Below are 23623 nucleotides of genomic sequence, written 5' to 3' on the forward strand. Positions count from 1 at the left end.
AAATGAAATGAAATATCATTTCCTCCAGCCCACAGCAGTGCAACACAAAGACAAAAACACATATCTGGTCTAGCAGTCTATTCCGTTGCAAACCAACACGGGGATCACCGGTTCAGATCCCTGTGTTACCTCCAGCTTGGTCGGGCGTTCCTACAGATACAATTGGCCGTGTCTGTGGGTGGGAAGCCGGATGTGGGTATGTGTCCTGGTCGCTGCATTAGCGCCTCCTCTGGTCGGTCAGGGTGCCCGTTCAGGGGGGAGGAGGAACTGGGGGGAATAGCGTGATCCTCCCTGCGCTACGTCCCCCTGGCCAAACTCTTCACTGTCAGGTGAAAAGAAGTGGCTGGCGACTCCATATGTATTGGAGGAGACATGTGGTAGTCTGCAGCCCTCCCCGGATTGGCAGAGGGAGTGGAGCAGTGACTGGGACGGCTCGGAAGAGTGGGGTAATTGACCAAGTACGATTGGGGAGAAAAGAGGGGGGGGGACATATCCAAACTACAAGAACAAGAACACATATATGCAACATAAAAATTGCACTGTCTGAAAGCGAACGCCAGCCAGGATGACTGTCGGAACTGCCGGTCTGTATATGTGCTAGCAGTTAGCTTAGCCTGCCCTGCTTCCGCATCCTGTCAGACCGCCCTCAGTGTTACCTCCTCCATGATCCAATATGATGTGTGATTGCTTGAAAGCCAAAAATAAAAATAATGTCCCCACATAGATCCCAAAAAGACCAACATTCATGTTGAGGGCAATGTAACCGCCCTAATTTGGTGGAGGGCTTTGACGCACTTTGTCAGTGTGACGTCGAGATGAATCCAGTCACCTGCCTGTTCCATACGAAGCTCCTCTAACAGCAAACGCTGACTCCCATCTGATGTCCTTATCTTCTGCACCCCTTTAAAACTGGGTGTGCACGCGTGTGTTGGGGGGGGGGGGGGGTGTCTCACCTCGGCAGAGATGCGACGGTTGCCACGGTTCCTCAGACACACTCCTGTGGGAGACTGCACCTCGTCTGAGGATGTCCCCGACGCCTGGTCACTCTCCCCATCTGAACCCATCTTCAGGTTCTCATGGACAATGTCTGGGGTAAGGAGACAGAGAGAGCACGATTTTTTTTTTTTTTAATTTCAAAACAATTCTTTATTTAACAAAAAACAGACTTGAAATCTTTTTAACAATATGAACAAAGTCACTCCTTCACAATAACCTGTCCAATAAAGACTTCATTTTCCATCACATAAATGATTCACATATCAACGGAGAGAGCGAGCGAGAGAGAGGAAGAGAGCGGTCAGTGGGCTGACTCACAGCTGCAAGAGAGAGCAAGAGTAATCTAACAAATAGAGGAAATGCACGATGGGAAGAAAAAGAAAGTAGTAGTGTAAGAAATGAGAGCGCAAGACAGACAGGAAACAGAGACGGTGTTTGAGAGACAGTAAGAGAGTGTGCATATGCGAGAGAGAGAGGAGAAAGAGAACAGTCGTGGAAGGATGGGAGGAGGAGGGGGGGGGGGGACATTGGTAGCGAGTGGTTGCTAATTCAGCACCAGCTGAGGCCATCGAGAGGAGACCGGGAAGGTTCACATTTGTATTTGAATTTGTCTCTTATCAAGCACCGGCTGCCAGTGAAGACCAGTCGTGGTTAAACACAGGTTACACTTACATGGGGATGACCAACCGGTTTCTATCACTGCCATGTACACAGGTTACACTTACAGTGGGATGACCGACTGGTTTCTATCACTGCCATGTACACAGGTTACACTTACACGGGGATGACTGACTGGTTTCTATCACTGCCATGTACCCTTACCACCCCAGCCCACCTGGCCTTACCATACACATCCTATTCTGACTTGTGTAAATTGAAACAGACTCCTGAACACACTCAGATATCATGCAGACTAGCAGACTAGCATTTCCCCCGGGGTGTAGGATCCCACTGCAAATACGTCCAACTCCTCATACCGTGTCTGGATTTTCACAGATCACTTCTTGTTTCAAAGAACATGTATTATTGACCGATATCTTTCAACAAATGCCTCGATGTGTGATTTAACATAAAACCCTGGCTGACTTAACATGCATGCTGACACAGGCCCCCGGAAAGACGTTTTTGTACTGCATGTGTTTTTATACAGCAAAATCCAGAGTTGAATCAAGTGCAACTGGACTTGGTATATATCCGTGAAGACGCTTCGCCTCTCATCCAAGAGGCGAAACGTCTTCACAGATATATACCAAGTCCAGTTGCACTTGATTCAACTCCTTTGGATAACCATGACCTGGATAAATGAGAACATTCACAGACATATACAGCAAAACATGCATCACCCTGAGGACACTGAGGAAAAACTATTTAAGGAAAGATTTCCCATCTCTCTTGAAGAGATGTCGATGGAGAAAGGTGTCTTTAACCAGAGTGGCTGAATCTGGCTTCCAATTTGACTGTGGCCTGGACAGGCTGCTTTCAATGTACACTTTGGTCGACATGTCATGTCAGACTTAACCGACTTGACCTCACAGTAAAAAGAAAAAAATTCACCGGAATTTCATTCAAAACACGGGAAATTCTGCTTTAAAATGAGAATATACACCCACATATTTTGGACATGCCCTAAATTAAGAACATTTTAGGAAGAGGTGTTTGAGGCACTTAAAGAAGTATTCCACCAAAACTCCACAAAAGATCCAAAGATGGCATTACTGGGATTAATGCCGGGAGGGATTGATGGAAGAGCAAAAAAAAAAAAGACCTTTTACAAATATTACTAACAGCAGCAATTAAATGCTTCACAATTAATGGTTAAAACCCTGACCCCCCCCAACATAGAATTTGTGGACTGAGAAAGTATGGGAAATATATCAGATGGAACAAATAACATACTCTCTGAGACTTCAGAAAGATGTATTTATTAAAAGGTGGAGCCCGGCCATGGCTATGTTGACACAGTGAAGTGTTCTAGAACCTTGTATACATTCTGTATCATACATACATCTCTATCTTCTCAATTCACCTTATCTGTCTATGCATATACATGCACCCAAACCACAACACACATTCATACACAACTCCCCTCCCCTCCCTGACCCCGACCCCTTTCCTTTTTTAATCATTCATGCGCCATTACGACTAACACGTCAAGCTGAAGTAAAGGTTTTTTTTCCTTTCTTCTTTTTTTAATTTCCTTTTGTTAAATTATCTGTAAACCGTATAGGATATAGGTACAGGTGGGGGAAAAAATGGAAAAAACAGCAGGCAAAATTGTGAATCTGGTTGTATATGCTGTTGAAATTGAAATAAAAACTAAGTTAAAAAATGAGAATATGCTCTTTTTAATTTGCACGTGTGTGTTTTTCACATTTACCCATCCTCATAGAGATGGCATGTCCTCAAAAGGACCGTAAATTTTTTTATATTATTTTTTAAAATCCCAAACCACCCCTATATTGGGGAAATGTTTTAGGCCCACAAGAGGAAAAGGGTTATTTCTGGGCTAGGAGTTAAAGGTTTATAGCTTAGGGTTTCCTGTGGTTAGACTTCGGTGTTGGGGAGTTAGGCATTAGAGTTGGGCTCAGGGTCAAGTTCTAGGTTTAAATTTAGCTTTAACTTTGGGATCATTTCTGGTTCATTTTAGAGTTAAGGTTAGGGTTATTGTTGGAGTTCGGATTAGCGTAAAGGAAAGGGTTAAGGTCTTGAGTTAATTTTAGGGGTTTGGGAATAGGAAAAAGGATTTTGACTCTCCAACATACATTTGACTCTCCAATACATTTTTGATCCATATAAGGAAAGAAAAACATGTTGTGTGTGTGTATGTGTGTGTGGTCTCACCAAGGCGGCTGCCATTGCGGGGCATGACCATCAGAGAGCCCAGACCGCCTCCAATGACACTCTGCGGTCGTCGGAGCGGCGGCTTCTTAAAGGAGCCCGTGTACTGGTGCAGGAAGGAGTGCACGCTGTGGGCCGTCGGGGGGCGACCATTCCTCACCATGGGCTCTGTGGGTGGGTGGGGTATAATAATAAAAAACAGTCAAGTGAAAAAAATGATAGATAGATAGATAAAATATTGGATATCACAGAAAGTTGAATCAGTTCATCTGGACACAACATTTATTGAGAGAAAAACGTTTCTTCACTCATCTAAGTGACCTCTTCAGTCTCAACTGACTGCAGGTATCCCCGCCCTTATAAACAATACAGTTGCATAACGACCGAAAACAATCGGTTTCATATCCAAATTGCCGTGACCATTAACTAGAGTTACAATGGCCATGTGTACTATGCACAGAGGACTAGGGAATGTCTGCAATCACAGCATTGTAAGATGATGACAGATGTACTCTTATGCCCCCCCCAGTTAAGGGATAGTCGTTCCCTCTTCACATAGATGGCTCTTTGACTCCCCGTTCAAACCAGTGTTCCTCCCTATCAGGGATGTGCACATCCTCATCCCTGAATGAGTGGTCACTGGCCTGTAGATGAGTGTAGACTGTGGAGTCCTGGCCTGACGTGTTAGCTCTCCTGTGTTGTGCCATCCTCTTGGCCAGCATCTGTTTGGTTTCCCCCATGTACAAATCACGGCAATCCTCCCGGCACTTAACAGCATACACTATATTACTCCATTTGTGCCGGGGGAACTGATCCTTGGAGTGGACCAACGTCGGGCGCAACTGAGATGTGATGTTTGGAAAATACGCGTTTCAACTGTTCCGACAATCCCGCTCTGTTGACACTTGCAACACTTTTCTTAGCTGGATTATTGGGCATGCATAAAGACAAAACTTTGGATAGCATGTTGGTGCACCAACTGAATCACTCTCTTTAAATTCCACGATGACAGTCCTTTATTACTTTGTCTGACCTACTCTTACCTCTTGTTTTATAGACTACTTCTGAGATTATTTTTAAATAAAATGTATTTTTTGATGTGAACAATCCTTAAACCCAGCAGTTCCTCCTATTCCATCTATGTGAGGAAACCTCCAAATAAATCTGTAAGTGCAGGGGCATCTGGGTAGCATAGTGGTCTATTCCGTTGCCTATCAACACAGGTATCTCAGTTCGAATCCCCATGTTACCTCCGGCTTGGTCGGGCGTAGACAACGATAATCATTAAAAAAAAAAGTTTTTTTTTTTAAAACATGTTTTAATCGAAACTGAAAGCGCACCTATTTTAACCTCTCCCACTCCCGGTGTTCTGTCGCCTATGCCAGTTTGACTTCCCATTGAATTGCAAACTTCTTATGTTTTATTATTATTTTTATAATCCTTGTCATTATTATAGTTGTCTGAGAGGAGGGCATGATGAATGAATGATTTATTTCAGTCATACATTTGTGTTCATATGTGACAGACAGAAAAAAACATCATGGTACATATTTACATCAGTCCATGTCACATAACAAAACTCAAACAATCAATGACCGAAAAAGGAATAGGCTGAAGCCCAGGACTTATTGTTGCCTATCCTATATAGCCTTAAATTAACCTAGAATATCAGAGTTACAAAAGGAAGAAAAAAAGAAAAATGTATACTAAGTTGTAATCCTTAATTATTTTACATTTTAAAGATTTTCTGAAACTCAAAAACGAGCTACACAATTTCCACTCATCATTAATACCATTCCACAGCTTGACTCCCAAAACTGAAACACGTCTGTATTTTACACTGGTTCTCACTTTCCATGTTTTAAAAATACACAACCCTCTTAAGTTATAGTTTCTTACTCTTCATTTAAAAAGTTGTTGGATACAAACAGGAAGGCTTTTCCTTCTAGCTCGACAAAGTATTTCCAATGTTTTAAATACACAATATCTAAGAATTTTAAGGTGCAGTACTGTATAAATAATGGATTGGTAGATTCACGGTAACAAGCTTTATTTATTATTCCAATAGCGCTTTTCTGATGTTTAATTTTGGGGTCTATATTTGTTTTATAAACATTTCTCCAAACCGCAACACAGTATGACAGATATGGCATTATCAATGAACAACACAATATACGCAAACATTTCCTATTGAGCAGATCCCTTGTTTTGTAAAGAATAGCAAGAGATTATGATCATGATGATAACAATGACCTCTACCTCTCCCACACACACATTTTCATTAAAAACCACATGCTGTACTTCCTAGAAAACATACAAAAATAGTAAACCAAAACACACACACACACACACACACACACACACACGCTCTGTATGCAAATCCAGGTCCTGTTGCCATCTCTTATCTTACTACAGCTGTGCTCATGTGGGTTACATAATCCGATCAGCACCAGAGTGCTTTACCAAATCAGAGTTCAGATCACATCTCATCTGGCTACTCCACTCAGTCTCCCCTCCAACCCCGAATGGCTGTGACGCAGCTGAAATCCCCACGCACCAGCACACGCCAAGGCACAGGAACACCCACATGCGAGCCCCAACACACTTGCCACTTACAGTCAATGACCAGCACACAGACACACGTGAACTAGCGCACACGCGCACACTGACTAACACACCCACCTACCCACACATGGGCTAGATATACACACACCTAAACACACAAGCGCACAATATGCTTTTCTGTTCCCTCTCACCCAGCACAGAATGCTCTGGCCAAACCTGGCGTTAATCACCAGACAAAAAGCTCTTTACAAACCCCAGTCAGTTCTCAGAGGGGGGGGGTGGAAGAGAGAGGGGGGGGTGGGAATAAAACTGGATGAGCTGATTGGAGAAAAAAATAAAAGGCTTTCACCTTCAGAGGAGAAAGACAGAGTGGAAAGCGAAGGAGAGGTTTGCTAGAGGCTGGGAGTCAACATGAAGGAGACAAGGGGGGGGGGCACAGGGATAGTTGTTGGAAGAGGCCATGGACGCAGAGAGAGAAAGAGAAAGAACACATCGAGATGCCTGGCTGGTTTAACGGAGTCATCCAAGTCGCCGTGGTAATGTCATGGAAACTCCGGAATGTTTCCAGGCCCTGAGCGCCATAGCAACGCTGCAGCAGCGCGCATGCTCCCTCTTTCTCCCACTCCCTGCAGATTCTATGAATATCAGCAAAGAGATAAGCCGCCACGCCATTCCCTAGTCATTTTGACGCCTAGCAGACCACAACCTTTAACAGCATTTTACCGAGTGATGTACCAAACCTATATGTCAGCGTGAGACAGCTAGAGAGACAGACAGACAGCTATAGAGAGACAGGGAGAGTCCCACCACGCAAGTATCTTAAAACTATACTACTACACTAGTGTTAATGGACAGTGACATCACAACCTGACAATCTAACTGAGCACACTGCATACATTGTTGGGCACATTAGTTTAACCTAGTCGCCAAAAATCATTGCCGGAGCCACGCACGTTCAGTTAGCAGCACCAAAATATCAGTTATGACCAAGTCTGGTCAGTTCCACCAGTGGTGGTCTGCTACCCCGACAAACCTCATACGGTCAAACAAACAGGCATTCAAACACTCCGAATCACACACATGGACGTACAAAGTGGCGTTCCTAGTCACACTCACCGCTGTCCTTAAGACCGTTCTCCTCGATGGTCATCTGCTCGGCCAGCTCGGAGAGCGACTCGTCGATGGTGTGGCTGCCCCTCAGCGTCTGGGAGAGGCGCCGTTTGAACCTCTTCATCTTCTCCATGGAGCTCTCCGGAAGGGGAGGCCTTGAGATGGACAGACGGAGAAAGGCGAGACACCAGTGAGGACAGGTTTGATGCATGCACACACACATGAACATACACTTATGACAGCAGCGAAGGGGAAGAGGTTGTCTGTGTTTGAACTGGTGTGTGCATTAGTGTGTGTGCGTCTCTCTCTCTCAGAGAGGGGGGTCTCCATCTCCTGGATCGCATTCTCACTGGAGGATGGAGTGCGGCGCTTTGGTTGTCTTGCCAAGGTGCGCAAATAAACACACACACACACACACACACACACACACACACACACACACACAAATGGGAGCTACTGGGTGTCTGGGTAGTGTAGTGGTCTATTCTGTTGCCTACCAACACAGGGATCGGCGGCTCGAATCCCCGCATTACCTCCGGCTTGGTCAGGCGTCCCTACAGACACAATTGGCTGTGTCTGCAGGTGGGAAGCCGGATGTGGGTGTATGTCCTGGTTGCTGCACTAACGCCTCCTCTAGTCAGTCGGGGCACCTGTTTAGGGGGGACTGGGGGGAGTAGCGTGATCCTCCCACGCGCTACGTCCCCCTGGCAAAACTTCTCACTGTCAGGTGAAAAGAAGCAGCTGGCGATACACATGTATTGGAGGAGGCGTGCAGTAGTTTGCAGCCTCCCCAGATCGGCAGAGGAGGCGGAGCAGAGATCGGGATGGCTCGGAAGAGTGGGGTAATTGGCCAGGTATAATTGGGGAGAAAAAGGGGGCAAAATCCAAAAGATGGGGGCTATCTCTGTGGCAATGCCGTGAGACCGCGGCATTCCGTAACAAAACAACAAGATGCTTCAGCTTGCCACAGCACCGCAATTTTACACAAACTTTCTTACATAGCACGGAAAACACAGCTTATAACGGAATCATAATATTCCCGTTGTCTGGAAACAGCCATGTAGTATGCGGAGGTTGATATAGGATACACCCGCGATGCCTAGGCCATACTGCCTGATCCCACATCCAACAGTCAGACAGGGAAGGGAGGAGAAGACGCGGTTAGATCGCAGAGCATGTGAGCAGACATGACAAAGGCTAATTAACACCTCCGTGAGAGGAGTGACTCAGCTATGACGGGGCCCTTGTTTCAGGCTCCGGTCCTGGAAAAACATGACATGTCGGTGGGAGATTCCTACACCCGGGTCCGGACTGCAGGCCCCCTGGAACTCCAGACTGTGAAAGCACATAGCGAATCAGGGGATTAAGGGCTGAATGGAGGCAGGGCCGGCGCAGAACGCATCCACTTCAAATCCCACATTCCATCATCTACATTCACATTCACACCGCCTGAAGAGCATGAGCGGTGGTGTGGCGAGGGCGAGGGTGTGTTAGAGTGAATGGTAATAAGTGTGCAATGAACGAGTTGAGCAAGAGACAGAGCGATTGTGGGAATGTTAAGAGGGAAAGATGACAAGCAAGGATATTATTGAGTAACAGCAGAGAGTGGGAGAGAGAGAGAAAGAAGAAGGCGTTAGGGGAAGAGAGACAGGTGAGAGCAAAAGAGATACAGAGATAGACAGGCAGACAGAAAGAACGAGAAAGAGAGAGAGAGAGAGACAGAAAGAAAGGTTCATGTTTGGAAAAACCGGATTCGGAGCGACCTCTCCCATTGACCTCAATGGGGAGATCATAGTTGTAACACTGGTACAGATCTGGACACGTGTGTGTCTGTGATGCAGGTGAGTAAGAAAAAGCATGAAGCCACATGAGTCGTGCACACCTTGAGGGCCCACCGCCTGTTAACCACACAACACGATTCATCTTCCAGCAGTTATTCATAACCTGATCTCCGACCAGAGACCGGCGATGATCACCACACACGCCCGCAAAAACTCACAACAAAAGGAAGGAGAGACATCGCGCCACAGGAGAAAATAAAAAAATTCATCCATCACTGCCGGGTTTTAGACTCACAACAATCAATGTGGTTACTACAGCAACCTGGGTGCGTTAACTGGAGATGGTGTGCCTGACATGGGTGTCATCGACAGTTGTGCATCATTCAGTCGCACCACATGACCCTGCAAACGTCGGCGCTAGCTAGCAGGGAGCAATTTCTGCAACACCCAGCAATGCCACCCACAACCCTGCTGCGGTGTCTGGCAATATGAATCAGGCCGATTCAACATAACAATAACATTCGGGTATCAACACGACAGTCTGGCATTTTGTCGAAGTGGTTGTGGAGGAAAATGCATGACACCCCCCTCCCACCCCCGGATCTGTCCAGGATAGCAATGATATCTTATGTATTCAAACATTCTGGCTATTCGCTGCGTTTTATGTACTTCAGTATTGCGTTGCTCAAGACTTTGCAACTATGGTTAACAAATAAAGCTTTGGGTGTCCGGGTAGCGTAGTGGTCTATTCCGTTGCCTACAAACATGGGGATCGCCAGTTCGAATCCCCATGTTACCTCCGGCTTGGTCGGGTGTCCCTACAGACACAATTGGCCATGTCTGCGGGTGGGAAGCCGGATGTGGGTATGTGTCCTGGTCGCTGCACTAGCGCCTCCTCTGGTTGGTGGGAGCGCCTGTTCAGGGGGGAGGGAGAACTGGGGGGGGAATAGCGTGATCCTCCCATATGCTACCTCCCCTGGTGAAACTCCTCACTGTCAGGTGAAAAGAAGCGGCTGGCGACTCCACATGTATCGGAGGAGGCATGTGGTAGTCTGCAGCCGTCCCTGGATCGGCAGAGGGGGAGGAGCAGCGACCAGGACGGCTCGGAAGAGGTGGGTAATTGGCTGGATACAATTGGGGAGAAAACGCGGGGAACCCCCCCTCCCCCAAAAAAGTTTTACTTCCTTGCTTAAATAGATATGCCAAGGTGCCTTTGGTATTTGGCTTTGGCCTGTTTCCACAGAAATATCTAGAATATTCTGCCCATTTGTATTTGAGTTATGTTTCTGAGGGTACAAGGAGGCATATAAACCTCTACTGACAAGACTTTGATCAGGATGTACATGTTGTTCCACCGCAATCTGCATCTGCAACAGTGCAGTGGTGCATGACACAACAATAGTGGTGGTGAGGAAATGAAGTTTAGTGTGTGTGTGTGTGTCTCTCAGAGAGGAGGCTTCATTAATTTGGCACTGTTCTTTCTCTGAGATCTGATTTGGAGCTTTTAACGGGATGCCTGCTCCTTAGCCCTATTCCTGCTCCTGGTCTGAACTCAGAGCTCCAAATTCACTGGGAGACGAGCCAACTGGGGAGGATTGAGGTGTTTGTGTGTGTGTGTGTGGGGGGGTGAATTGGGAGTTTTTGTCTTGGCAACCCCGCTGCGTTTTTCATGTCTAAAATGCAGAGCGCAGTGAGAGGCTGCTAGCATGCAGATATCCTCTGTTCCCCTCACACAGTACACCATACAACCTCCCACCAAGTTACACATCCCATGTACCAGCCATGACCAGCCATTACCCATAAGGCCTGCTCCGTTACTTTCTTGTGGTTTAATTCTGGTAGCGCCAGCTGTATGCTACATTGCATTTTCCACATCAGTCTGCTTGGCGAGGACAGTCAGCAGAAGACGGGGGGTTACTGTGATGGCTGCAGGCACACGCTCCATAAAGACACTGTCCTTTGCAGGCTGCAGCCCTGAGCAGAGAGAAGCTGCGCTAATGAGGTGTGTGTATAAGACTGTGTAAGAGTAGGACTATATCTGTATGCGTGTCAGCAACTATAAGAGTATATCTGCACATGTTTGTTAGGAAAAAAGGGGCAGGGGCAAAGGTCCGGGTGCGAGGAAGCCCCTCCACCCCTCAACCCTTCCACCCCACTGACAGGATGCCAGGCAAGCCCTCAACTAGTCACCGATCATCATGGGAAGCTCATCCCCTGGGGGCTGTCCCACTTCTGTGTGGTCAACCAATCACACGACGGCTGCCGTTCTGGGGGCCCACCCACAGGAACAGGAAGAAGAGGGTCACAACCTCCCTAAGACCACCACAGAGCTCTGTCAACCCCCCCCTCCACCCCAGGAAAATGCCTGCCAATATCAATATCACAAACTCCAGCTCCTCTCTGGGCAAGTGGGCACACTAGGGGAGTGGCAGAGAGAGAGAGAAAATGTGACTGTTGGCATGACTCACGGGTGAGCTCAGCCTTGACTATCTGAACAGCAGCTTTCTCTCACCCTGGCTGAGACAATAAGGACATGAGTGAAGGAGCTGGCTCCAGTATGGAAGCCTTACATAAAGACAGCATTGTGTGTAGCAAAAAAAAAGTGTAGCTTCCTCTAAGACACACAGGATGCTGTGGTGTGCTGAGCATGGCAACAAGGCACCCCCCCCCCCAACACACACACACACAGGTGAGGTTTAAAAGGAGAATAACTCAACTTCAACACTAGTCTCTATTCTGGCCTTCAGACTGTGGAAATACACCACTCATGACTGTTGTTTTTGGGCTTACTCTTATTTTTGCCTTGTTTTTATTTCTTTGCAAAGCACTTTGTAACGTTGTTTTAGATAAGTGCTATTTAAATAAAGTTATTATTATGATCATTAACATCATTATGACTGCAGAGACTATACACAAACATACTCACCAAAAAAATAAAAAAAATCACTGCCTAACTCTCCTCTCCTCTTATCTCCTCTCATCTTCTCTTCAAGTTCTTTTCCTCACCTTTCTTTCAATCTTGTCACCCATATCCATGAATCTAAGAGGAGCTGACAGAATAGACTTGCTGATTGGCTGTGTGTGTGTGTGTGTGTGTGTGTGTGTGTGTGTGTGTGTGTGTGTGTGTGTGTGTGATGAAAGCAGACACCTTGGACTTGGGAGGCCGTGCTTGACGAGTGATGCGCAGCCCAGATCTAACAGACACTCAACACTGCCGCTATGGTTACAGCAGTTTGACTGACAGGCCGGGTCAGCAGGCTGCTCCTCCTCTTTGTGATGTCCCCGTGACTCGATAACGCTGGACGGGCAGGCAGGCAGGTGGGCGGGCGGACGGGCAGGCGGCGGGTGGCTGCTCACTTGACTCTGCTTGGGGGCCGCAAATCGACCGCGTGTACCCATGTCCTGCCCTGCAGGCAGACACCCTTCCCTAGCATAGCCACTGGCGCCGTTATGTAAAACTTATGGAAACGCTGTCAACCATGTGCCGTCCCTTAAATCTCAACTAGCTGAAAGGATGTGGTTACACAAGTCAGTATTTCCCATTGTACACACATACGGTGACACAACAAGCTGACATACACCCAGGTGTTGCTAGCTGTACTTTAACCATTATGGTTTTGAAACAACCTGCCAAGACGCTTGCTGGCTTTTACGTTACACTACTTCCTCAGTTTGGACACCGGAGCACAGTTGTGATCCTACAGCTAAAACAGATTCTTATGTAGAAATCACCTTTATTGCCAAAGGGCTAACTTTAGCGACGTGTTTACAGGCTGCAGGCCTTCTGTTGCTGGAAACAACATTTTGCCATAAATATACAAGTAAAGCTGAGCTCAAGAGAGAAAATCTACTCAAAATACAATTCCGATGAAAGCAGTTTTGAGACCCCCCCCACACACACACACACTCTCTCTCTTATAAATAGCCCATTAACGTCATTTTGAAATGAAACAAACCATTTCAAAGAAAACATTTCATCCAGTATACAAACTTCCCCACCCAACGCGATAAGGCGGTTTATGAATGATATGAAAGGCCTGCAGAAACGGCCCCAGCTCAGCCGTGCAGACCCAGTTGGCTCCGACACAAACAGCCCAGATCAACAGATACGGTCTGATCTTATCTGGCAGGCAGCTGGCCAGAGTCTACTACTGTATCCTGCTCCGACGTATTAAAAATAAAATCCTCCCGATGAGACGTCTTCTACCTGACAGGCACTCTTTCAACGTCACAGATTTGGGGCAAAACCGAACCGTGAGTGATGGAAGTGAACAACTCCCCCTGCTCTTTTTGCTTTTCATGTGTGAAATTAATTTTGAGCTTTGTTTTTCAGTAAAAGTGTTACAGAAAGAAGCATTCGTAGTAGTAGTAGTAGTAGTAGTAGGAGTCCATGTCAGTTATAAATCCCAAGTATGTTTACATAGAAAGAATTTGACTTGGTATGTTGCTCACAGTTAAACATATATAAAAGTAAACACTAAAACCAACCATTATAAATAATAAAGACAGCGTCCAGGTAGCATAGCAGTCTTTCCACTGCCTACCACCACAGGGATCGGCAGTTCAAATCCCCTTGTTACCTCGGCTTGATCGGGCGTCCCTACGGACAATATTGGCTGTGTCTGCAGGTTGGAAGCCGGATGTGGGTATGTGTCCTGGTCGCTGCATAGCGTCTCCTCTGGTCGGTTGGGGTGCCTGTTCCTCCCACGCGCTACATCCCCCTGGTGAGACTCTTCACTGTGAGGTGAAAAGAAGCAGCTGGCAACTCTACATGTATCGGAGGAGGCATGTGGGAGTCTGCAGCCCTCCCCGGATCGGCAGAGGGGGTGGAGCAGCGACCTGGACAGCTCAGAAGAGTGGGGTAATTGGCCATGTACAATTGGGGAGAAAAAGGGGGGGGGAAACAACAACAACAACAAAAAATAATAATAATCACGACATGAAGACCAAGGATAAGGTAAGAGTGCCAACCCAGCTATGAGCAATATGCAAGGTGTACTATAAAAGAGGTATCTCTCCGCATCGCTGTTCAGCCCCTTACACTCCTGCAGCTCTCGCCATCTCCTCAATACCTCATCCCATGTTCACCATCGTCTGATGCCTCTTTTTATTTAGCGCTTTCTTTGTCTCTCTCTTCTCCTCCAAGGTCTCCCTTCTTTTTGCTTATTTTGTATTATACACCATTGTAGGCAAAGGAGATATAGGAAATTTAGCACAAGTTGCCATAGCTCTTGACACAACCTCTGCATGCGTAGAACCTGAATGACCGCTGTTTGTACAGAGTCACTGTGATTGGCTAGTTACGTGCTAGCTAACCCTGACTGGTTGTTTGATTCAGATTGGGTCCAGTTTTTAAAAAAACTAAATACAAAGGGCCAGGCGCTCACAGACACACATTTTTTTAAAGGAACCTTTCAATTAAATATGACTAACGACATGCAATGATCAAAATTAGTTATTTCAACCAAAATCATAAAGAACTAATATTGCCTACTGCAGCTTTAAGTAGGCCATGAGTCCAGTTACTGTGAGGCATGACGGTATATAGTGCATGGTGTTAACAGTACATGTGGACCGGAGTATAAAGTTATAAGCAATAAATAATGTTTCCCAGATTCGTCTTTATGCATGCTCACTAATCCAGGTTAGAAAATCACAGAAAATTGAATCAGTTCATCTGGACACAACGTTTAATGACAAACATGTTTCATCACTCATCTAAGTGACCTCTTCAGTCTCAGTGAGTGCAGGTATCCCCACCCTTATTTAACAACACAGTCGCATAACGACCAAAAACAACAGTCAGTTTCATATGCAAATTGCCAAGAGTATTAATTAGAGTTTCAATGGCCATGTGTACTATTCTGAGAGGATTTGGGAATGGTTGCAATCACAGCATTGTAAGATGGCAACTGATGTACACTTAGCCCCCTTGGTTCAGGAATGGTCGTTAACTCTTCACATAGATGACCTCTTCATAGACTCCTCATTCAGATCAGCGTTCCTCCTTATCAAGGATGTGCACATCCTCATCCTTGAAAGAGCGGCCACTGGCCTGTAGATGGGTGCAGACTGTGGAGTCCTGGCCTGACACGTAAGCTCTTCCGTGTTGTGCCATTCTCTTGGCCAGCGTCTGTTTGGTTTCCCCGATGTACAAGTCATGGCAATCCTCCTGGCACTTAACAGCGTACGCTGTCAAGCGCTGCTGTCAAGCCAGGACTCCGCAGTCTACACCCATCTACAGGCCAGTGGCCACTCTTTCAAGGATGAAGATGTTCACATCCTTGATAGGGAGGAATGCTGGTTTGAACAGGGAGTCAAAGAGGCCACCTATGTTAAGAGGGAACGACCATTCAACTTTCTGTGATTTCCCAGATTCCTCACTCAAAAATTGTGCATAAACCTATTATCCTATCATAGAGATGCACAATTAGTGGTTGCACCCAGTAGATGCAAGAATGTAATGCAATGAAAGTGACCATGGCATAGTTCTGAGCAAGTGCAATGACGATGATGATCAATCAAATTGATCATTATTGAATCTTTTGGTCGAGAAAAAAAAGCACTTTTAGCAGTAGAATCACTTCATTTGCCAGGTACATTTTTACACATACCTAAGATGTTGCATTGCATTCCATTATCCCAACCACTTAGCCTGCTCTCAGGGTCATGGGGACGCTGGAGCCTAACCTTGCAGTCATTGGGCGGCAGGCAGGGAGACACCCTGGACAGGCCGCCAGACCTGATCCCATACCTAAAATGCCATACCTGAAATGTATCCTCTGCATTTAAATCTTCCTTACTAGACTATATATTTTCAAAGACTCGTATTAATAAACTTCAGGTAATGGTCATTCAGTAAAATGTCGAGTATTTTGCCATAGAGCCCTCCCTTCAGTCGAGAATGAGGAAAAGCGGGGAGACTAGACATCTGGGATTGTAGTTCTGGTGAGATAACTTAAATGTTGTCATTCCCTGGGGTTAAAAGCCTCATTACAGTAAAGTGAGACAAACTTCTGAAGTTAGTCAACTGTTTTAGCCGAGTGAAATGAACAATTAATGAACTCTACCTGCTTTGTCATCATATCCACATTATCAAGGGTCATTACTGAACAGTTTCTAACATGTAAATATCTTATGAAAGCAACAATGGTCAACCCCAAAATATCGTCACATTATTGATATAGTAAGTATTCAGCCGAGGCTATTATGATATGTGATTCTGTCAACATCATCCAGCCCTAGGTGCGGTCTTAAGAGGCTCCTGTTTTGTTAGTTTCAGAGATAATCACCCAGGAGAGGACTCATCTGATCTGAGCCTGAGTCAAGTCACCTGGTCTCAGTCAGCGTGAGGGGCATTAGCATCACAGAGCACCAATTACCCCCCCACCCCCCACCCCGACCTCAGCTTGCCAGCACGGGCCCGGTTCCTGATAGCCTTTGGCGGCTGTTAAAAGGGCGCTGCAGGCCAGGCAGCTTATCTGAATGTGGGCAGGTGGCAGGATGGGTGTTATCGGGATATCAGCTACTTTATCTAAACCACAACCAGAAAACGGTTTTCAGTTGCATTTATGGCATTTTCAGGAGGTCTGTTTGCCTTTTTACAGTTGTCTCTTACAGTTGCCGTCTGCTACTTCTGTTTCTCACCACACAGCAGTTCAGCTGCTCAACAGACTGATGCGGAAAGGGTAAACTCCAGGTTTTTACAAATTAGCTTCACCCAAAAACAAACAAATAAATACATAAATGAATAAAAAAGTTCTTTATTAGATTAACTTAAAGAACAGAATTCACTACTGATTCTTTTTTTTTTCTTTAATTTTTCCCCCCTTTTCTCCCCAATTGTGCCCAGCCAATTAACCCACCCTTCCGCGCTGTCCCGCTCGCTGCTCCACCCACCGATCCAGGGAGAGCTGCAGACTACCACATGCCTCCTCTGATACATGTGGAGTCACCAGCTGCTTCTTTTCACCTGACAGTGAGGCGTTTCACCAGGGGGATGTAGCACGCGGGAGGATCACACTATTCCCTCCAGTTCCCCCTCCCTCTTGAACAGGCTACCTGACTGACCAGAGGAGGCGCTAGTGCAGCTACCAGCACACATAACCACATCTGGCTTCCCACTCGCAGACACGGCCAATTGTGTCTGTAGGGATGCCCGAACAAGCCGGAGGTAACACTGGGATTCGAACCAGTGATCCCCCATGTTGGTAGGCAACGGAATAGACTGTTATGCTACCCGGATGCCTCGCGACTGATTCTAAAGAGAAAAAATAAAAGAATACCATCATGTTTAACTGGGCTACTTTCCTTAGTGGTCCTTGCTCCACTTGTTTCACAACGCTAAAGGAAAGTGGGGGGGGGGGGGGGTTAAAAGATAACTTTTTAAAGGGAATGCAAGATGGATGCTGTCACACAAAAAAAAAGAACCCATGCCTATTTTTCCATTCTGCAAGCAGTTGTTTTCATTCACTAAGGGGGAAAAAAAAATCGTTGAGTCATACTTTAGCAGAGGGTTTCCGGAGCCCACTAATGACCAGATACCTTGGACTTTGCACACTTCCTATGTTAATAACCAAGCACATAATGACCAACAAATAAGCTAAACACATCTCCAATACACACAGATGTGTGAGCTGAAACTTGAAATAGATAAATAGAAAAAATAAAAAAAACTGTGTGTGGATCGACACATCTTAGTCTACTTCTAAATAAAGACCAGACAAGACGCTGCCGAGTCCTCAGAACTCGTGCCAACGGTGACGGGAAATCAGACGGTATTCGTCCGTCAGCTGTTTCAGACATATAAAACATGAGCTAATTACCCAGGTATTTGGTGTGATCTGTGACACAACTCAATCACAACGGGGTCACGTGCCAGCGGGGAGGACTTCCGTCCATTTCGACTCATCCTGATTCAGTTTTAAGGCCCGGGCTGAGGCACAGGGACAGACAAGTGTGCGAGGCGCAGCATTTGTTTTTCCTGCATCTGCATCTGCGGGGACAGGAATGGCAGGCAGCGGTAGAATTCTAGCATTAGTACAGTAGAGAGAAGAAACATTAAAAAAAGAGGAAGAGGTTTTGTATTCATGGCCTATGTATAGACGGGAGTGGTGCCTGTGACACAGCAGCTGCTCCCGGAGAGAGGTGACACATTAACCTTCAGCCAGCTGTCTTTGGCCTGCTGCTTAAACATGAGCCTACCCCCCCCCCAAACACACACACACACATACATACACACAGTGAAAACTCCAACTAGTATTTGGCAAAAAAATGCAATAAGCCCATACAGCACACCAAAACACACCTGAGACTATAGCTTATTCTAATCCACCACAGTCTGTAATGGTGTACGTTACAATGAGTCTTGAAAATGTTCAGTCACAAATACACACAATCACCCCAATATATACACACACACACACACACACACACACACACACACACACACACACACACACACACACAGTCTCCGACCATCATCTGATCCAGGCTGGCCCTCCGGGGATCAGCGCCGTCTGGCTACAGCTGTTTCGTGATGGGTCACATTACCTTGCCACCACCATCTCCAGGGTCCCTCACCAAGGGAAAGGGCCCATGTCAGACCCACAGACACACTGGCACATGACCTGCCAAACTGTGCCCCCACCCCTCTATACCACTTCCAGGTACCACTCACCAGGGGCATTTTAAAGCCTCGGGCCTGCAGGTTTCCTGGTGCAAAGAAGAGACGCGTGGACAGAAATGAGAGAAAGTGCCTCCACCAAGCTAGGTGTCGCCCCACTGAAAATACTGAACAGGTTACACAAGTGAGCCAACAACGCTCGCCTTATTAGCAAGAGCCCAGCATCTTAACAGACGCCAGTAAAGGCAAATACACATTTTCATATGTTGTATAACTGGACTTCATCAAGCTACACTCACAAAACTGCCATTACTCCTCCTCCCTCCTCCTGTTCAAATGAATCCCCCCCCCCAAAACATCACACACACATAATTCCACCCAAACAACACACACACACACACACACACACACACACACACACACACACACACACACACACACACACACACACAGAACAATGATGTCTTCCTTCTGGACATCCTGCCAACCACGTAATAATTCTCAAGCGCGCACACAAACTCACACACGCACTAACACACACACACACACACACACACACACAACTACAGTCATTTAGGACCAAAGTGGACAGCAGGAATCCAATGAAAGCTGCCTCTTAGGATGCAGTTCCTTGAATTTGCAAAGAAGTCCTCCTCAAAACCTGGTCCGTAGCAGATTCGGTGGCCTTGCAACAGCTGACACGGCTTACAGAAGCGGTGTCAGACGTTCATCCGAACCCTGGCGCTCGGCTGCGCTGAGTTCAAATAGTTTTAGGGGAAAATGTGACCAGGACAACCGGAGAGCCCTCAAATGTGGGTCAGTGGATGTTTTCAAAGTGTCATCCGTGCAAGACTGTGCGTGCACGGCACCAGCCCTTCCTCTGCAAACTAACCGGCCAGTTTGCTTTTTTTGACGTTCAACAATAACCATGGCGGGGGGGGGAGGGGGGGCTTGTGCTTTTGGAAAAGAAGTGGGACACAAGCGGCCGAGACGAGAGAGTTGAATAAACGTCACCTATTTAAGCCAGCGACGAGCCCGCGCTAGCGTCCCCCACATTCATGCGTCCTGAACGCTACGCCGCGTTTGCGTTCGGCTCCGCAGTTGTCCCGAGCTGTTGTGGGGGGTTAGTCGGACGCATTCCGGCCCGGCTGAATGGGGGGAAGCCCGCAAATTGAATAAAAACACAACAGCAACCGCCTGCCTCAGGTGGCGGAGTAAACACCCCAACGTCGTTAAGCCATTACGGGAGACCCCCTCGCCCCCGCTCGCCCGCCCGCAGGACGGCGGAACCGGGTTTTTACCGTCACATGGATCTGGAGGTACCGGCTGTCGGTCGTCGGCGTCTGTTAGTTTCAGCGCCGTATTTTCTACTAAAGCTTGTAAAAACGAAACCGCGGCGCTTACCAGAAACGATGTGCGTTGTTCCGACCGGAGTCCCCGACCTCGGAGCCTCTTCTCAGGCCGGATGCCGTCTTCCCCCCCCCCCCGACCGTGAAACAAGGAACGCTTTGTCGTTTCGGTTGTAGTAGTTTCTGTTGATTTTTTTTGTTTTTGTTTTTTTTGTTTGTTTTTTTTGCTTGTCTATCTGCCGTCTATATCCGAGGGGATGCGTCGCCCAGCATGGCTACCGAGGCTTCAAAGTTTACACTCCCGACGGAGAACAAGACGCGGCGGCCGCTTCTCCAGAGGCAGACATGCCAGCGTGAGAAACCACGGTGACGACTAATTGCTCGTGAGGGGGGGGGGGAACTGGCTGAGCACGTGCGCGTGCGCGCGTCCGCGTGTGTGCGCTGACGCTGACACCGCGGCCGTGTCGTCGAAAATACGTTTTCAAATCAGCCCCGACCAGCGGCAGCCAGCAGGGAAATAGCGCCACCGAACGGTCATTATGGAGAAGGACCGCCTGCGTAGCGCCACATTTTGTTTCCGTGAAATAATCTGTACCGTCCCGTATGTTAGTGACGTCGCGGGAATGCGCATGCACGACCTTGCTATATTTACGCTCCAGGTACAGAAATTAAGAATAGAAAATCACAGCTGTTCTATTATTTTACTAATTTCTACTGTCACTGTTGTTTTTTTTACTATTGTTCTATAGTCTTTCACGCGGTTTTATAAACAAACAACAGCTGGAATTCGTCTGCTTTCGCCACGCTACTCTGTTTACAAAATAGTGTTGACAGTTTAAAAAAAGTAAAGAAGAAGAAGAAAAAACTTCGAAATGTATTGAAAAAAGGATATGTTTCTCATTTAGCGATGGGCTCGCGAACATTTTCTTTGGGAGACATATTCTTTTAGGGGTACGAAATTCAGCTCGCACCCCCTGTACAGTCCACGCTACAGTCCTTTCCTATGCTTACATACAAACGTTGGAAAACGGCCAAATGTGAAAACAAATTGCCTTCTCCACACACCATCAATATGCGTGTCAAAACTAAAAAAAAATTTTTTTTTAATCATTCAATATCCTATTCACAAAAGTCTCCATTTAGTGAAAGTGGGCAGAATGCTTAATTTTCTTCATTCCGTATGCTTTCTCACTCACCGCAAAAAAATACAGACCTTCCTACCAACTGTGCATATTCTCAAACTCGCCCTTCACATTTCGTTGGCTCCCTGTGTGACAATTACTCCAACTCCAGAATCCCTGCCAACAATTTACACATTCACTCTTAGCTGGGGCAACGGGCCAGGATTCAGGTAGACGAAAAAAAACTCAAGCAAACAGAAGACTGCATACTTTCCGGCTGGAGCTGGAGCAGACTAGAGAGAGCAGCCTTGTTGAGAGGCCCATTCAGCTGCAATCTGGAAGGGGGCACTTTGCGAGAAACCCTGTCAAACCCCGTGCTTCACTCGCTCTCTGACACTCCTTTCCCAGGAGGCGCGGCGTTGTTAGTCATCCATCTCTCGTCTGTGACGGCCCTAAAGCGGAACTGTGCGGCTGCGCACCGGCCCCGCGGCGTCGTTTGTATCCCGAGCCGTGAGGCTCCCATCCTGTTTCCAAATGTGTTGGTCTGAACAATGTCATAGCACATCACCGAACACCACCTCCTGCTTGACAGGACACAGCCTAACAAGACCCATACTGCCTACAGTGACTCTTTGTGTGTGTGTGTGTGTGTGTGTGTGTGTGTGTGTGTGTGTGTGTGTGTGTGTGTGTGTGTGTGTGTGTGTGTACGAGGAGCCGTACAAGCCATAATATATTCTGGCCCTCTCATATACATACATTCTCCTTTCACATACATATATTTTCACTCTCACAGATTGTGAGAGTGAAAATATATGTATGTGAAAGGAGAATGTATGTATATGAGAGGGCCAGAATATATTATGGCTTGTACAGCCCCTCATATATGTGTGTGTGTGTGTGTGTGTGTGTGTGTGTGTGTGTGTTAACATAAAAAAGACCCAGATCCTCTACCAGTCACCACCCAACACAAACAACCCTGCTTCACCCCCCAACTATCTTTGTTGACAAAACCAGACTGGAAAATGTGAACCACTTTATGTATCTCGGAAGCCTCCTATCCTCCAAAGCTAACATTGATGAGGAAATACACCACCGCCTCAGTTGTGCCAGTGGGGTTTTCTCAAGACTGAGGGAAAGGGTCTTTGAAAACCGCAACCTCCGGGCCAGGACAAAAATTCCGGTCTACAGAGCGGTAGTGTTGCCCACCCCTACTGTATGGATCAGAATCCTGGACCACATACAGCAGGCACCCGAAGGCACTAGAGGCACATCATCAGAGGTGCCTCCGGAAAATCCTCAAGATCACCTGGGAAGATAGACCCACCAACGCCAGCGTCCTGGAGGAGGCTAACATTCCCGCCATCACTGCCACCATCGCCCATCACCAGCTCAGATGGACTGGCCATGTCACCCGTATGCCTGACTCTCACCTTCCAAAACAAGTCCTATACCCCTGGCTTCTCACAGGACAACGTGCCCCGGGAGGTCAAAAGAAAAGGTATAAGGATAACGTCCAAGCGAACATCAAAAAATGCCACATAGACCCTAAGACCTGGGAGGACACAGCAACCAACAGGGCGGCCTGGAGAAAACTAGTCCGGGAAGGAGCTGCACCATATAATAATGATCTCCACCGTGCTGCAGAAGACAAGTGCAGACTCAGAAAGGAGGGAGTTTCCACCAAAAAGGCCCAAACCAATCCCACGACTACCACCACCCACCCCTGCCCACACTGCACCAACATATGCGGCTCCAGGATCGGCCTGTTCACCCACCTGAAGACCCACAAGGACCAAGAAGGAGGACGGTCACACTTGACCCCGAGTGACCGCCGATGATGATGGTGTGTGTGTGTGTGTGTGTGTGTGTGTGTGCGCGCGCGTGTGTATTCTTGTTGGCTTGTATTTTTATCCATCCATCCATTATCCAAACCGCTTATCCTGCCCCCAGGGTCGCAGGGATATTGGAGCCTATCCCAGCAGTCATTGGGCGGCAGGCGGGGAGACACCCTGGACAGGCCGCCAGGACAAATTTGAGTTTTTAACCATCAGAGTGAGGACGTTTTTGCAAAGTGAGGATATTTTGGTCGGTCTTCCCTTCTTTAAGGGTGTACTTTAGGGTCAGGACTTGGGTTTAGGGTTCACATTAGAATTAAAATGAGGTCAAAGGAACAGTTTGTGATTTATATGATCATATGAAATCGATGTATATTTACAAACATAATTGAAGCGTCTGAGT

At 47.0% G+C, this 23623-nt stretch overlaps 1 protein-coding gene across 2 annotated transcripts in view; it reads right to left on the bottom strand.

Moving 5' to 3' along the window:
- The window catches only part of LOC130114433 (cyclin-dependent kinase 17-like), a 45644-nt gene extending 24998 nt beyond the window's left edge, over positions 1-20646 (bottom strand). The window contains exons 1-4 of one of the 2 annotated variants that reach the window (XM_056282315.1): positions 20320-20646; positions 7516-7664; positions 3838-4002; positions 954-1087 (exon numbers count right to left, since the gene is read on the bottom strand). In XM_056282315.1, the coding sequence (XP_056138290.1) occupies positions 954-1087; positions 3838-4002; positions 7516-7642 (426 nt within the window). In that variant the 5' untranslated portion in view covers positions 7643-7664; positions 20320-20646. Of the gene's footprint in view, positions 1-953; positions 1088-3837; positions 4003-7515; positions 7665-13870; positions 13938-20319 lie in introns of those variants that run through there. The other variant, XM_056282316.1, reaches the window with a different exon arrangement.
- Positions 20647-23623: the final 2977 nt, after the last annotated feature.

This window comes from Lampris incognitus, chromosome 6 (genome assembly GCF_029633865.1).
Source record: "Lampris incognitus isolate fLamInc1 chromosome 6, fLamInc1.hap2, whole genome shotgun sequence".
NCBI classification, from domain to species: Eukaryota; Metazoa; Chordata; class Actinopteri; order Lampriformes; family Lampridae; genus Lampris; species Lampris incognitus.